The sequence below is a fragment of the Acanthaster planci genome, linkage group LG06 (genome assembly GCF_054643075.1).
Source record: "Acanthaster planci isolate LZ-2023a linkage group LG06, COTS_SCS, whole genome shotgun sequence".
NCBI classification, from domain to species: Eukaryota; Metazoa; Echinodermata; class Asteroidea; order Valvatida; family Acanthasteridae; genus Acanthaster; species Acanthaster planci.
The window spans coordinates 12,033,775-12,049,736 of NC_141782.1; the positions used below are offsets into that span (position 1 = coordinate 12,033,775).

Genomic DNA, 15,962 nt, shown 5'->3' on the forward strand with positions numbered 1-15,962 from the left:
AGTTGAGCTAGGCCACGTAAAGGCGTTAAAGAGTTCTGAACTAATTCAAGCTCCATTGAAAATGGTGTAAAATCAACCAAGTTTGGAGCCCCATGGCAGGCAACTGAAATCGCTGAGCCTCTAAAACAAAAAAACAGTGTGTTGTTTGGTCCTTCAGATTTCATTTGATTTTCAATTTTTAGTAGGTTAACCAATGAATTTTTTAATTATCCTCCCAATACAAACTCGCCCCCAAAAAGTGAATGTTCCCAGGTCTTCTCAGCTGCCATTTTTCAAATGACATCTCTCACCTTTTTTTCTCGGGATCTTCTGACAAATTCTCAGGTCAGGTGCCCCTGAATTTACAGAGATGGTCCTGGGCCATACTTACACAATCCCACAATTTCTTGGCCCAATCAGACCCCTCTTTTAAAAAAAAAAACCTGCAGGGGTACTTTTTAAGCGCCTCGGCCTAGCGGATTTCCCTTGAATTGGGACACTGCACACTTTAATGTACAGGTATGTACTGAACACGCCAGGTGTCCAGAGCTGCAAAACAGCCAAGTACACATTATGTATACCATGTACAGATATGGCCAAAGACGTCTCATAGACCAAGTTCGGGAGGCTTGTTCCCGTATTTTCACGAACAGCTCGATTTGTTGTTCCTGGGTCGGCCGCTCGAACGTCGGGAACAAAGAACCGATTATCGCTGGTAGTTAGTGGCGAGCAACATGCAACATGGCGGCGTCCATGTAGCCTACGTTATTCGAGAGTTAATTGGACGGGCTGAATTCCTTTTTATATATTTATTAGGAACATTCATTTCTGTGTTACGGAAAATAATTAATGTTAATTTTGCAAAACTTCCCATTGTCTATTGCTTTGGAAGCAATCTCTCTACTTTTTGCTGCTGTTAAAAAATTTAAATCTGACGAGTTTTTCCGTGTGTTCCTAGTAAAACCCTGACGAGGAGGTGGTGTGTGATCCTGTTCCGAGAACAGTGTTCTTGAGTCGTGTTCCCGCCGTTCGAGCGCGAGACTAGAAACCTGTGTCAAGAACATGCCGCCCGAACTCGACCAGACAGTGAAAAAGGCGAAGAGCGACCTCACGCATCAGCCGGCGTATTTTCATTTACACAGTAGCCTTGGGTTTTTTCTGTGGTGGTGCCAATTCGCGCATGAAAAGAGACTAGTGCTGAGTACGTAAACGAGCGCATGGGATTTAACGGGGGGGCGGAAACGTGACATAATTGTTAAGACAGTCTACAGGGTTTCAATGCATGTCACTAAAAACTTGAAGACGTCTCGTTATTGCATAGCTTTAGGTGCTGCTAAATGTTATGTGAGAGCTCCGTTAAGAATCGTGGTAGGCCTTCGCAATGCAAAACGTGAACAAACCAAACGTAACCCTCATGACCGAAATACTAGGCTCATAATGAGTAAAACTTTTGAGTCATTCCCTTCTTCCATGCTTCAAATGCATACAGGGACTGGCGAACCAAGGATTCGAATTTTTGATATCGTTCTTTGCTGTGCTATACAGTGCACAGTTAGCAGTAAAAATTTTTGATATTGAGAGTCTTTTACCATAGGTATATGAAGCATTATTGACGCACTTTGCTGCAACATAACCTGTCTGCTTGTTCGACTCTGTAAGCTGAACAAGCCTAGAGGGAATGACGCAGATTGCAATCAAGGCTTCAAGACCAACCTGAACATGTTTGAAGTGAAATATTTTGACATTTTGATTTTTTTATAATGGAAAACATAGCCTTTCGCCAAGGCCTTCGCGGCTGTGTTTGAGTGTAACTGCAAAGCGGCTGGACTCGAGACCATGCACGAATCGCGCAGCTGCTCGCCTGGTCTCCTGTCCAGTCGCTTTGCAGTTACACATAAACACAGCCGCGAAGGCCTTGACGGAAGGCTAGACTTAACAGAAGGTCCGTGCACGAACGTGCCGCGCCTAATCATGAAATTTTTACGGACTAGGGGTGTACTGAACCAATTCAAGCTCCATTGAAATTAGTGTAAAATCAACCAAGTTTGGAGCCCCATGGCAGGCAACTGAAGTCCCTGAGGACTCTCAAACAAAAAACAATGTTTTATTTGGTCCTCCAGATTTCATTTGATTTTCAATTTTTAGTAGGTTAACCAATGATTTTCTTAATTATCCGCTAAAAACAAACTCACCCCCCAAAAAGTCAATTGTTCCCAAGTCTTCTCATAGCTCAGCGGCCATTTTTCAAAGGACATTCTTCAGCTTTTTGGGTCTTCTGACAAATTTTCAATCACATTCTTGTCTGTTTTGCCTCCAGATGGGTGCTCCTGAATCTACAGAGATGATTCCAGGCCATACTGGCACAATCCCACCATTTCTTGGCGCAAACATACCCCTCTTTTGGAAAGAATCTGTGGGGGGTGATTTTTAAGCGCCTCCGGATGGCGGAGAATTTTCCTTGAATTGGGGCATTGCACCCTAGCCCTCGGGCTGGTGGATCCCCCTACGTCACCGCTAAATTGGCGGTTCCCGGAAGCAATAGGCAATTCTGTCATTGAGGATAAAACGGTGTTTTATTCCTCCATGATTCGAGAAATCAGGCTGACTCATGCCGCGACGTTGTGTGAATTTTGAAATCCGTGTTCAGTTCAGTTACCCTCAACTTGCTGTAGGCCTACGAGTTGTCATGAAGGACATGAAGGAAGGAAAATTACATACATGTACCAGCAATGTACAGGTACATGTAGTATACTACTGAGTACTAAGTCATCATGGTCATGTTGGTACGTACTAGCGTACAGCCTCGTTAACTTAAAAAGTGAACATAGTGAACAGAAAATAGCCCAGGCTACTTATCAACTGTTTTCCAGTTTTGGGATTCTTTTGTAACTGAGTAAGCTTCCATTCGAATGTTGTGAATTCAGTGTTTACAGTCAGTTCTTCGTGATTTGAAAAAATCATGATTCCATTAACATTTTTATGAAGTGGCTATTTTTAGAGTAACCGTAAGTTAATGAGACTGCAAACTTCTATGAGGGGCTTAGATGTATTTACAGTACTCAGTAGTGCATAATTATCATTGGTAAAAAGATTTTAATTTCCCCAGGCCACTGTCATGATTGTGACAATGCAGTGGCACAGTAATGTGTAATGCTGTGTTTGAGCCCCACTCCTGACAGATTTTTTCCTTTGTTTTTTTCCTTCTTAAGTTTTTACATTTTTTCACTCAGATTGAATATTTACTTTTTATACATGTGTGTCAGTCTCTTTTTGATAGATTTATGGAGGATTTTTTAAAGGGAAATAAAGTCTGAGATCCATTCATTGTAGACTGGTCTGGTTCCTGTTTCCAAAGTATTCGACTAGTGCAAGAAAGTATGTGTAGACAGAACCCTGTGTAAACTTGTGCAACAATAAGCTACTAGTACTGCATTATTTTTATGCCTTACTAGTCTTTTATGGCCCTTAATTCTGAGGGTGAGGCTAAATTTTGGAGCATTTTTCATACTATGGGAAGAAGAAATGAAAACTCCCAAAAATATGCTTCTCTCAGTACATTTCCATAAACCCTTTTTTCAACCCTTTTGGGGAAAATCACGCCTTCCATCCCCCCACCCCCATTTGCTAATGACCGGTGATGGTGATGTCATGAAAATTGTTCCAAATGTCAAACTGCAAACTGTGGAGACCTGTAAATGTACAAGTATGTCAATTTGCTTGGTTACAAGTGAACCATGCTTCTCACATTGTTAATTGTTGTTGAACACAAGTTTTTCATGTCCCCCTTCAGACTCAGTCGTTAGCAGTGCCCTGCAAAGCTGAAAGCCAGGATTGTAAATATTCAAATCATGTGATCAGTTGAGAGTTTTCACACACACTAATGTGTATACGTACGTTCAGACTTTAGACTCGATCATGAAGAAATCATACATATATGTTCCTTGTTTTTACATACCCTTTGGTCACCATATGGCTAGACTGTAAATGATATCAACAGATATTGTGTAGTGTGATACATTGCGTTGTGTACAGCATACAAAGTCATAGCTCATAACTGTAAAAGGAACAAACTGAAAAAGGTAGAGTTTATCAACTTGATGCCATGTTTATGGTCAAGAGTGCCACAGACATTGGTGCGTTCTGCACGTGCTGTACTGTGTCCTCCTCTGCACTCAACTGGGTTTGTCTTTGTTTGCCATTTCTTTCCCCAGCATTTGAAAGTAGATTTGAAAGTATCTCTTTTCTTTTTTTTGTTTCTTTTCTAGGGGTTTGTGCTAGTGTAGCGGCAGATACAGGTGAGGGTGGGTGATCATGAATTCCACCTTTGACTCAAAATGCGGTAGCTGGTCCATCACCAATTCTTAACAAATCACTTTGGACTACAGGACCTATTCGCTTGTGACAGGAACTGTGATTCACTTGTAACTAGACTTGTGATTCACTTATGACCAGCCTTTTGATGCACTTGTGACCAGACTTTTGATTCACTTGTGACCAGACTTTTGATTCACTTGTGACCAAACTTTTGATTCACTTGTGACCAGACTTTTGATTCACTTGTGACCAAACTTTTGATTCACTTGTGACCAGACTTTTGATTCACTTGTGACCAAACTTTTGATTCACTTGTGACCAAACTTTTGATTCAGTTGTGACCAGACTTTTGATTCATTGCATTGGACTTGTGATTCAATGGCGACTTACAGTGGCGACAGTTGTGACTTACTTCTGATAAGACTGATAAACTCACAAATACTACCCTCTCTGCCTCATCTTAAAGTTGATCCTTATGTGTTCACTTTGTCATGTTTGGAAATCTTTGCCTTCTTTTACCTTTAAATGCAGTACTTTTGTTGCCGAGTTGTCCTATTTCCACAGCTGTTGCTGAGTTCTCCTATTTCCAAAGCTGCCATTGTTACAATTCCTGGCTGTGCATGTACAAATGCAGCAATCTGTCATGTCCTACAGGCACTGAAGGCAACCGATATATTAACTGCTTCACATTCACAGATACTGATACACGTAACTTCGGTAACTCTTGATTCAGAAGTCTGTTCTATGTTTTCTTACCTGCATATCAGAAATACCAGGATGATTACAGAGTTTGAGGAGCACTCTCAAGGAGCAGCCAAAGTCCAGTTCACGGTGTCCAGGACCTCCCTGCCCAATCTACTAGAGTGGACAGAGCGTCTTCAGTCCCGGTTCTGTGTGACCATCCAGATGCAGTGGGAGCTAGACCAGGAGGCCGCACGGCTCGACGAGGCTGCGCATGTGCGATGGGTGGCGCTCAGGGGAGAGGCGGCAGATTGTCAGAAAGCAAAAGTAAGTCATTTTGAAGGTGCTACTTGAGATTTTTGGTTTTTTTTTCTTTTTGTAGATCGGGGATTGTAAACCAAAGTAAGCTTGTGAAAATGTCTCTTGATGATGATGAATGCCTGTTAAAATCAAAATGTGTTCATTGTCAAATGCCTAAGGACTTCTCCATTCTGAGACCAGTCTCAAGACCAGCAACTCAGTTGAGCATTCTTCTGTGCTCAAATGAGAGTGCTTTACTTGACAACGATGCCTTCAACTCGTCACATATCTGACAAACTGGCAAATCGACTGTTCTGGTGATTTTCAGATTTTTATCTCACAAACTGAAGTATAGGCTTGACAGCAGTATTCAAACAAAGTATTGCTCATAGAGCCAAAAATACAAATTGGGAAATGATTTCAAAGACCAATTTTGTATCTTTTGTACACAGAGATCAAAAGAGGGTTGAATTTAATATCAAAAAACGAGTACGCAATAACTGCTTAACTGAAAACATGTTTTTCTCGAAAATGGTCATATTTCATATTTATCGGTTCGTCAGATATGCGATGAAATGATGCATACTGTTGCCTGCTCAGCAGCAAAACGCCCTTGGATTTAAGAGCTGTGTGATATTACGAATATCATTTGAATGGAGCCATGTTGATCCTGGCAGTAATGAAATGTGCACTTGTACCATTGCCCCTAGAATTTCAGGCTAGCTTAGTGTGTCATTTACGAGTGTTCAATCCAAAATCCATTTTTACCAAGGCAAAAGTATTTAAGATAAGATTGTGTATTCAGATTTGAATATGAAGATAAACCTTATTTGTGGATATTTCTGTCTCTTCGGTACAGGAATACATTACCATATTTTGTGACGCCCCACACAAAATGAATGTTACTTATCCAGAAGGTATTCATACTGATTTGAAAGGTATGTGAACCCATCACCAATTCCCAACTTTCAATAACGGATACTGTAATGGAAGTAACTGTTTTTAGAGTGACTCTCAATAAATCTTTGTGGCCACTGTTGGTGGGCCAACACAGAAAAGTGAAGTGGCATTCTAATGCGTGACTGGGATATAATATTGCACGAGATGAAGCATTTGTTCCTGCAGAAGCTTGCAAACTGCAAAGTTGTATAATAGCTCACTGTGCACCAGGGCAAATTTAAAAGAGCTGCTTAAGCACAGAATTTGCTTAAGCGCGAAAAAAAATTGCTTAATAAACAAAGGTTGCCAGCTCAAAATATGTGATTGTCATGCTAACCAAAAGACAGGTGAATACCATTCCAAAACAATTTACATCACATGGAGTTTGGGCTGATAACCTGATTTGTCAAGCAAGGGTTTTTCACGCTTAAGCAAATTTTTTGCTTAAGCAGTTCTATGATATTGGCCCCTGCATCTTGCCTAAAACATTATTGATGACAGTACAGGACTACAATAGGCAATCTGACTGTGGAAAGCTGGGTGATGGTTGAGATATTTGGGCAAGGGGGTCCTAGGATTTAAGTCCCCCATAGTAAGCTCGGGAAGTGTTCACCCAAGTACTGAGCATAGTGCTGCACTACATGTGTAGTGCTTAAGTCACATGAAGGCTGGGAAGGGGAAAATGCATATTAATCCTGGTTCTTGAAGGTTTTGAACATTTCAACATGTCATGACCAGCACCTAACAGCAACTCAGCGAAGAGACTTCTGGAGTGAAGACTAAATTTACTTTCTGTTGTTCTTCATGCCACTGGAAAATTGTTTTCTTGTTCTGTGATACGTGTAGATGCCAATAAGTGCTGTTTCAAATTGTATTAATTACATGTACTGTGAAGAGTCTAACAATTACACTCTTGATTTTCATTTCTGGTGAAAAGATTCACAAATGGAAATGGAGGAGAGCTACTCTTGTGTCTTACACTTCCTGAAAGTGGGCCAACTCCTCATCAGGAGCAATGACGAGATGAACTTGTCTCTGGTTCTCTCTGTCATTGAAGAGAAAGCTGCTCAATATGAGAGACATAAGGACAGTTCAAACCAATGCATCACTGAGTTCAGAACTAAGTATCAAGGGAGAAACTGCCAGGAACCTGATTTATCCAACAATGATCTGGAGGAAGACAGTATGCTAGTAGAAGATCACAGTCCAAATGATACACCTCCAGCACAGATGATGCGAAGTAGGTCTCCAGGTTGTCTTCAAACTCCAGCCAAGCATCTCTTAGGAGGTGACCCCTTGAAGTTGAAAAGTAAAGACAGTGCCGTCATTCCTGGACAACTGAGTAAGTTGTTCAGCCCGGTTGCAGAACACTCTTCAATTTCTCCTGACCGGAAGAAAATCAAGTCGCAGCCACACCCAGACCAAGCCAGCAGTTCCCCAACTCCCTCACCTAACTTCTACAGAAAGTATGCCCACGGCAGCGCCAGGTTGGGAACGTTGAATTTGAGCTCCTCGCAGCAGCTGGCTATCCAGAGAGTAAGAGATAGGGGCAATTTCACTCAGTCCGAGATTGACAGGGTGCTGGAAAAAGTCGGCAGCAATTGGGAGTGTGCAGATCTGATCACACTCTTGCGCAGAGAGAGGACCCAGCAAAACATCCCAGAATCTGCATCCCACCCACCAACAAAGCTAGACAAGTTGAAAAACACACAGGCATCACTGATGCAGTGTTTGCAGGAGCAAAGCTTTACCGAGCCAGTCCACCAAGAGCTTTTCTCAGAATCCAGGCAAAAGCGATACTTCATGCCTCCAGTTCACTCACCAACCTCTTCTGCATTCTCAGATGAGGTACTATATATGGGAATTAAAAAACCACCCAGAGATGAATTCTTGCAGAAGAAAGAGTTATCACCATTTCCTGACAAACACAACAAGGAATCAGAGAAGGACCTCGTCATGGATGGCAAAGACAATGTTAAAGATGAGACAGACAGCATACTTGTCATCAGCGAAAGTGACAATGAGATTGTCATTACCAATTCCTCAGAGGAATCTGATACACTGGAAGAGTTCTACATCAAAGGAGTCCTCCAAGAGAGGCCCAAGAAGGAAAGCTCATCACTTGCACAGCATGGCACACAGCTTAAGAAATTCAATCGACGTAACCTGCCGGCTGTCGAGAGGCAAAAAAGCGAGGAGCAGCTTGGGGTCATCGAGAGCCTCAAGAGGCAAATCGCTGACCTGCAGGACAAGCTGGAGCAGGACCGGGCCGAGGCCAGCAGCCAGCAGCAGGTGGCCACCCTGCTGCAGCAGACGCAGCGGGAAGAGATGGAGCGGCAGTACCTGCTCCAGCAGCAGCAGCTGCTAGAGCAGCAGCAACAGCTGCAGAAGCAGTTTGAACTGCAGGAGCAGGCACTGAAGGCACAGCAGGAGGTCGCCTTGAAGCAGCTTCAGCAGCAGCAGCAAGAGAAACAGGAGCAGGCCATGGGGACAGCAGATCTCCCCAGGGAAGCAATCATCATTAAACCTGCCAGTAGGAATCCTGCTAGCCCCTTAAGACCCGTTGTCATTGACGGCAGCAATGTAGCCATGAGGTGTGCAACAATTCATTTTCCTTTTCTTGAAAAATTGAAGGTGGCAAACTCGTACAGTTGTGCTGATTATTCTGGTTGATCACAGCTTCACCTCTGTTCAAATAATTTGCCCTTGTAGAACAGTTCTTCAGCTTTGTCCTTAATGATAAAGTGTGTTTGCAATCTGAGGGGCCTTTTTAAAGCATAATGAAACAGTTCTTCTAAATAACTACACGTAGATACTGCGTACCTACTGTAACCTCTCTTCAACAATACAAGTCTGAATATCTTGCTTTGTGAAGCTAGACTTTTGAGGCAACACACCTGCAGCATTCTGGCTGTGCAAGCAAATGGTTCAGTAGTTTTGTGGTTCAAATTTTCAAAGTTCAGATACAGACACAACTCTGTGAGTGCAGAGGTGGCTACATCATGCACATGTACGTCTGCCAAAGGCAACTTTTCATGTAGTCAGGAAGGAGATGGAAAAAGTATGTTTTGTTCATACATGTATATCAAGTTAATGGCACACCCGCATAAAAGTACCACACAACAGGGTGCGTTTAATTTTATTTTTTACAATGTGTTCGTTTGTGGGGGAAGATCTCTCTCCCAATTATAGCACTTGAAATCCTACATTTGTTGCTATAACTGTTTGTATGGACACAAAACACGATAAAAAGGAGGAAGTCATAATAAAATTGATTCTAAATTGTTATAAATGGCTGCAAGTGTTCAACACACAGAAACATTTTACAAAGGGTTTGATTCAAGTTACTCACTTTTGCAGTCAAAAATGGACAGAACAAAACCTACATGTACCTGTCAGTTTTGACATAAAAGTGGGCATTGCTTTTTATTTAAATACAGGAATCACTATTGTTTGGATCAAAATAAGCCTCCATGCCGATTCGCTTGATGGATAAGTTATTGAGTGCTCAAAACATGAAAACAAATGTGACAGCCACCTGGAAACACTGAACATGACAGTAACCTCCTGCCCCTGTGTGTTTTGTGTCATATACAATGTAAAAATTGAACGGACCATATTACTGAGGAAGCCATTTTCGATCTTGTTTACTGAATCTGTTTTATAGAATGTTAACTGTTGAATGGGATGGTATCCGACTATTTTAGTATTCATTTGGGTCCTAAACCTCCCTTTCTATTTTTTTCCTAATATACCATAAAACACTAAGGCAAGTTTTATCACAAGTATGAAATTATTCATCAGAGTAGACAAGCATTAATTTAACAGGAAATTTCATTGTTTTCTTTCAATTATGCTCAAGGTCCAAAAATAAAGAGTTAACCCCACTTTCAATTTTAAAATCGCCAAATCCTGGAAGAGGTCAGTTCCAAGTTCACATTAAATTACATTTGCTTTTTTGTCACTTATTGCAGCCACGGAAGGCAACAGGTTTACTCATGTCGCGGGATTGCCCTCTGCGTGGCCTACTTCCAGAGGCGAGGCCACCAAGACATCACAGTCTTCGTCCCCCAGGGGAGACGGACGCAGAAACCCAATGCCCCGGACAGACCTATGAAGGACCAGCCGATCCTGGAGCAGCTGGAGAGTCAGGGCTTGTTGTCCTTCACACCCTCACGGAGGATCGGTCACAATTATGTCAATTGTTATGACGACAGGTGAGAGTCTTTCTTGTCAGGTTAAACAGATGGACTTGCTTTTCTCGGGACAATATCTGTTCTTATTGGCACACTCCAGGGATGTACTGCACATGTACTCGTATCTTCAGTAGACATCAATCTGATGCCACACTTTGTTTACCTGTGTGGTAGCCTGTGGTGCTTAGGGAGCGTCTCAAAGGTTGGAGTGTTGGAAATGTTCTCACTGTTACAAGGAGTTCCTACAATTGAACACTCTAGCATTCCATTGGGAACATGTTGTGGTGCTTTCCACAGGACTGTTCCCACAGCCTGTGGCAATGCATATGTCAGCTCACCACGAATCTCTACCCATTTCAGGAACAATTGTATCCTTGCCAATAATATGCGTCAGTTAGAGATGGGCTTTGATATTTGTGGAGTGTTAGTAGATAGCTTAGCCACAGATTACAATTGAATTCACTGGTAAACATTTGCTGGGGTTGCAGTCTAGTGTTAACAAATCTGATAATGTAAATTGTCCAGGGTTGAAGCAGCTTTCCATATGTACGTGTTTTCGTGCGTTGGATGCATGACCTGTTCATGCATTTCACTTTCATATTTTCAAATGCTAGTGTTAACAAATCTGATAATGTAAATTGTCATTACGGTAAAAATTTGGAAAGAATGTTGCATGCTGTGAGTCAACATTCAGCTTTAACATGCTTATTGAGTTACTTCTGCCCTCAGTGCATCATTGGATTTCTGTGGATTCAGGAAGGCTTCCTGTAAAAAAATGCAGGGCTGAGCAACACAGGAGTATGTGTCTCCACTGTATATGTACATATACATGTAAGTAATGATCAGGGTTTTGTTTTACAGGTTTATTGTCGAGCTTGCTGTACAGAACGATGGAGTCATAGTGTCCAATGACAATTTCAGGGATTTGATGGGGGAGTCACCCCAGTGGAGATTTGTCATTGAAAACAGGTAAGGCTCGTAGCAGAACTGAAATTGTTGCATTCTATTTGGGACATCGTCAACCAAAGATGTTCCTTGCTGTTTGGGGGTATAAACTGAATGGCACTGATGAGTAACTTGCTTTCAAGGGAAGGAATCTTTTGTATATAAATAAAGAAAATTGACTGAGTCGATGCATATTTGAAAGTCAGTGGCTATTTTGCTTGACTTATAGGCTGCATTAGAACTTTATGGTACAGGTAATGTACAAAAGGATAGAGTTACTTTACTGAAGGATCTAAGGTTGATCAGCTAATTCAAGATTTTAAAAATCAGTCTATTATGTAAATGTATTGTTTGAAGCATTGCTGTTTCCACAGTTGATTTTCAAAGCTGATGTGTCATTATCTTGGCAGGTTGGTCATGTACACCTTTGCTGGTGACCACTTTATGATTCCGAATGACCCGCTTGGCAGAAAAGGACCCCGTATTGATCAAATCCTATGTAAATCCCAACCACCCGGAAATGCAGCTGGTGCCACGAGCCAACAAAGATTAAAGACATTACAAGATCCTAAGGGCTTGTCAACAGCACAGCCTGCCACAAAGGTGGGTATGCAGACTCTACAAGGCAAGACAGTGCCTACACTACCTGCCACAGGAGTTGTCCCACAGTGGGGAACCAGTGCAAAGACTGGTGCCCAGATTGTCAGAGCAGGCACAGCCAAAGGAACTCAGCGGCCCCAGACTGCTCCTGCGCCAGCTCCCAAGGCAATACTGGCCGCATCGTTTGGCCAAAAAGCTGGCTGCAAAGATGCCAAGGACCACCCTTGCTATGAGATGCTGATGGGCATCTTCCCCAACAATGAGGAAGAGGTACTGTGGGTATTAACAAAAAACAGCGACAAGGAGGACGCCAACGAGCTGGTGATTCAAGTCCTGGTGGAAAAAGAAAAGAGCGAATAGGCTGAACCCCCCGAGGGATTTCTGCTTGGAACGTTTTTAAAATCCTTCAAACTCTTGTACTGTGCAGAAAACCAGTTCAGATTTACATTCTCAGTAGTTAATTTTTCAAGTACTATAAATTAGGATCTACCTTCCTGAATCCTTCAAAATCCTCGAAATTTTAGATAATCAGTGCATTTGCTGTTTTTTTGTACATGTAACTAGCTGAGGAAGAGATGTATAATAAACTCGGTGAAGGGAAACCAGGTTAAATTTTTGTTTCTTTAAAAACCACATGTACTAAATTTGCTGGTAAATGAGGCCAGCATACTCTTCTCTGTTTGGATTGTTAACAGAATTTGGAATCTGTTCTATTAGTGTGCAACTTCTTTTTTTTAAAAAGAAATGGATTCATTTGTAATTAACTCACGTGTCGCTGCATTTATTAAACTTAATTTGTGTGACTGAATCTCACAAAGCCTTGAAGGCTGTATTTCAGTAATCGTGGCCAAGTTAGTATTAGAAAGGGCAAGCCAATTTTTATGATGTATCACTCAGTTTGGCATCCCACTGAAAACAGATATCATGCGGGTGACAGTCGTTCCAGGGTTGAGGCAGCTTTCCATATGTACGTGTTTTCGTGCGTTGCATGCATGACCTGTTCATGCGTTTCACTTTCACAGACATTAACCATGTTAACATAACACACATGTCCGTTGCTTTCGGTCGTCAAAATTGCTCTGGGAGCAATTGTAACGGATACACAGCGCTTGGCGCAAGTGTTGACGTGCATATGGAAAGGCGCCTTTACTGTCGATTTAGGTTTAGATATTTTGAAAGGTGTTTAAGCCTGAAGTTGCCATGGTGACATATTGACTTAAAGAGTTGGTCCTTGGAAATTTTGTATCCTTACCTCTGTTGCACTGCATGTTCATTTAGAAGTGTTAAAAATGTTACCAAGAGTGCACTTTTGTAATATAGTTAATGATTAACTCCATAGGAGCTGTTGGGGGCTCAGGGTCTGCTCACCTGTGACATTTTCTCCATCACAGTTTCCACTGAAAGTGAACAACATGTGTCAACAATATTTGTCCATAATGAGAGCGGTTATTGTTATGGCTTTGTTTTTATATGCTTGTGATACCCAGTACTCAAGTAATTCCTTTGCCAGTTATAAATATTGCCACATTTATCAAAAATATTGTCATATTCCCTGGAAGATAGTATATCCTCTATTATGTTTATCGTTTGAATACCTGAAATGAGTCAGAAATGATCTTCTGTGAAGGACACTCAGCATTTTCATTTTGAGTTTTTTTTTATTGCAAGAAAAATGCACAAAACCTTTGAAGAGTACCAAATTATTGATGTTTTAATAAAATGTCCCACATGTCCGGGACATGTAAAATTACATCTCTTAATAATGGAAATGAAACATCTTTCATTAACATCAGAAACGAAACAAGCTTCGATTCCCTAGTTTTCTCAGCCAATTCTACATAAAAGGAATATGAATGGACTCTTAGTTTTCTTCATGGAATGTCCACTTTCTTTGGGGAATACATTTTGTGCGACTTCCTTAAATGTTTTTGGAAAGGGTGCTTAAAAATGAGTCAAACATTTAAAATATTCCATGCTTTTCTTGACAAATAAAGACACTAGCATTGTTGCTGTGATGTCCAGGGTAGAGCCTGCCTCTGATTGGAAACAAAATGGCTGTTCATTCTGTGTTCAGTAGAGCATACTGCTATTCTATATCAACTGTCCATGTGCACTGGCACAAACAACTACCCGTCAATTTTCAAAATGGTGACACTTGTGTCTCAATTTTTCTCAACACATGACTCTGGATGAAAACACACTTAGACATAGCTCATTTTGATGGTTTTCAGTATACAGTGTGACCCAAATTATACTCGTCAAAAATCTGAAAACATGCTCACTGGCTTCTGTCAGAAGCTGAAACAGTGACTCACTACAACTGCATAAAAAAACTGGCACGGGTCCTTCAATAAATAAGGGGGGGTGTCTGACTCCAATGAAACATTTCAAAAGGAGGGAAGTGCTGGAGATTATTGGTGGCATATTATTGGACATATTTTTGAGTGTAAAATTTCAATCCATCCACACAAAAATCCATACCATGTCACACTCTAGACCCTTGACAAAATGGTCCATAATAGTTTCATAGCCTGCTAGCACTCGATATCGCTAATGCTAAAACCAAGGGCTGCTTTTCCCATTCCAAACCAAAGGGGCGAAGGTCTTAGGTGTTAATAACCCCCCATAGACCTCCATCGTCCTCCCTTCCCAACCCCCCACCCCCGCACAAGTGTTTATTTGGACGACCTCCCGTATGTTCTGTAGTACAGGACTGTCAATTGGGGACCCTTGGTTAATTGGGAACCCCATTACGCTCTGTATTCAGGGTTCTCGATTGAATGCAAAACAAACATGCTTGTTTCTCATACTCTGTGGTTGAAAAAAGTTTGGGAAGATGCTCATTTTTCTCCAAACAACGAAATTCCTCCAAGCTGGATTTGGATAATTTCCTTGACTGTTCCTTCCATTTATCCCACAACTTACCCTGACCACAAAATACCTCTGGAACCTTTTTTTTCAGGGAGAAACACTGTGTGGGTGTGCAGGCCTGCATAACATCATCTTACCCTGAATTACATGTTTTCTTTTGTTTGGAAGGTCCAGGCTAGCACACAACCATCTAAATTCCCGACAAAATTCTCAATTTGAAAAAGCATCGGATGGTTCATTCATGTATACATGTATGTGATAAATTAAAGGAACCAGAATTACAACATTCACAAGAGATTTTAAAATGAAAGAAAAATAAAAGGTTAACCACTTGCTGTCGAATGGCTTGAAAAATGCAGTGCACATAATCGGGGCTTTTCCAAGATTTTCAGTTTTCAAAATTCTTCAAAAATTAATCATTTCAATTAATGGACATTTACACCCACATGAATTACTGTCTGGTGGCCACTGTAGCCTGACAGACAAATTCTATTGACGCCCAAGTATTTCAGCCAGGCCTGCTGCCTTGTAAAAAGAGCCCAGATTGTGCAGTGTTATTAACTTTCTTTTGTTCACGAACCTCTATTCAATAGGGGCCAGATTAGCGTGCAGCGGTGCTGTGTGGCTCATCGCTGCGGTGGTGGAGTGCTTTTGTCTCTGGTGGTAATCCGCTCACTCCAAATGCCCAAAACCATGGTATACCGTTTCAAAACAAGGCTGGATTATCTCCACTATTGAGAGTGAAACAATGTTGGTAATGCCCAGCAGCCTAGTCTTTTGTTCCGAGTACGGTCTTTTGCTACAAGGCCTAGTTCCCTTTGTCCCATTTCGGGTTCCCCGGCTCCATGTATAAAACCTACGTGCCCGAAAACGGGTCCCCGGCAGCAAGTGGTTAAATCCCTTTCAGTTGAATATGCACAATTGATATGAAGACAAAATTTATAAACCAAACTCCTTAAAGTTTAAAAGAGATATTCAATCTTTCTGATATTGGTTTTAAATGCAAATTACAGCACACTGCGTGTACATGATAGACATCAAGGAAATTAATTCACTTTCACTTCTCATCACCCATTGCACTTTGCAGATGACACAAGTCCATCATTTCAAGTATGGTTCAATGCTGAAAAAAAATTT

General features: G+C 41.5%; 1 protein-coding gene across 5 annotated transcripts; it reads left to right on the forward strand.

Annotated features, from left to right (window-relative positions):
* Window positions 1-2,199: 2,199 nt before the first annotated feature.
* On the forward strand, window positions 2,200-13,980 carry LOC110990049 (uncharacterized). Of its 5 annotated transcripts, none has more exons than XM_022254833.2 (8): window positions 2,201-2,872; window positions 4,245-4,274; window positions 5,061-5,301; window positions 6,134-6,212; window positions 7,151-8,807; window positions 10,188-10,430; window positions 11,271-11,378; window positions 11,765-13,980. In XM_022254833.2, exons 3-8 carry the CDS (start codon window positions 5,071-5,073, stop codon window positions 12,312-12,314), a joined length of 2,868 nt encoding a protein of 955 aa, XP_022110525.2. In that variant the 5' UTR covers window positions 2,201-2,872; window positions 4,245-4,274; window positions 5,061-5,070; the 3' UTR covers window positions 12,315-13,980. The 5 variants fall into 5 exon arrangements, with proteins under 5 accessions (XP_086994617.1, XP_022110525.2, XP_022110524.2 ...); XM_022254832.2 differs by having other exon boundaries at window positions 2,201-2,762; XM_022254834.2 differs by having other exon boundaries at window positions 2,201-2,716.
* Window positions 13,981-15,962: the final 1,982 nt, after the last annotated feature.

What these genes read in the sequence shown, in the direction of transcription:
- LOC110990049 (XM_087138490.1), top strand. Translation starts at nt 4,077, where the DNA reads ATGCCATGTTTATGGTCAAGAGTGCCACAGACATTGGTGCGTTCTGCA. An exon ending in CCTCCTCTGCACTCAACTGG is followed by an intron (nt 4,160 to 5,060) that starts GTTTGTCTTTGT and finishes CCTGCATATCAG; the next exon opens with AAATACCAGGATGATTACAG. An exon ending in GTCAATTGTTATGACGACAG is followed by an intron (nt 10,431 to 11,270) that starts GTGAGAGTCTTT and finishes TTTGTTTTACAG; the next exon opens with GTTTATTGTCGAGCTTGCTG.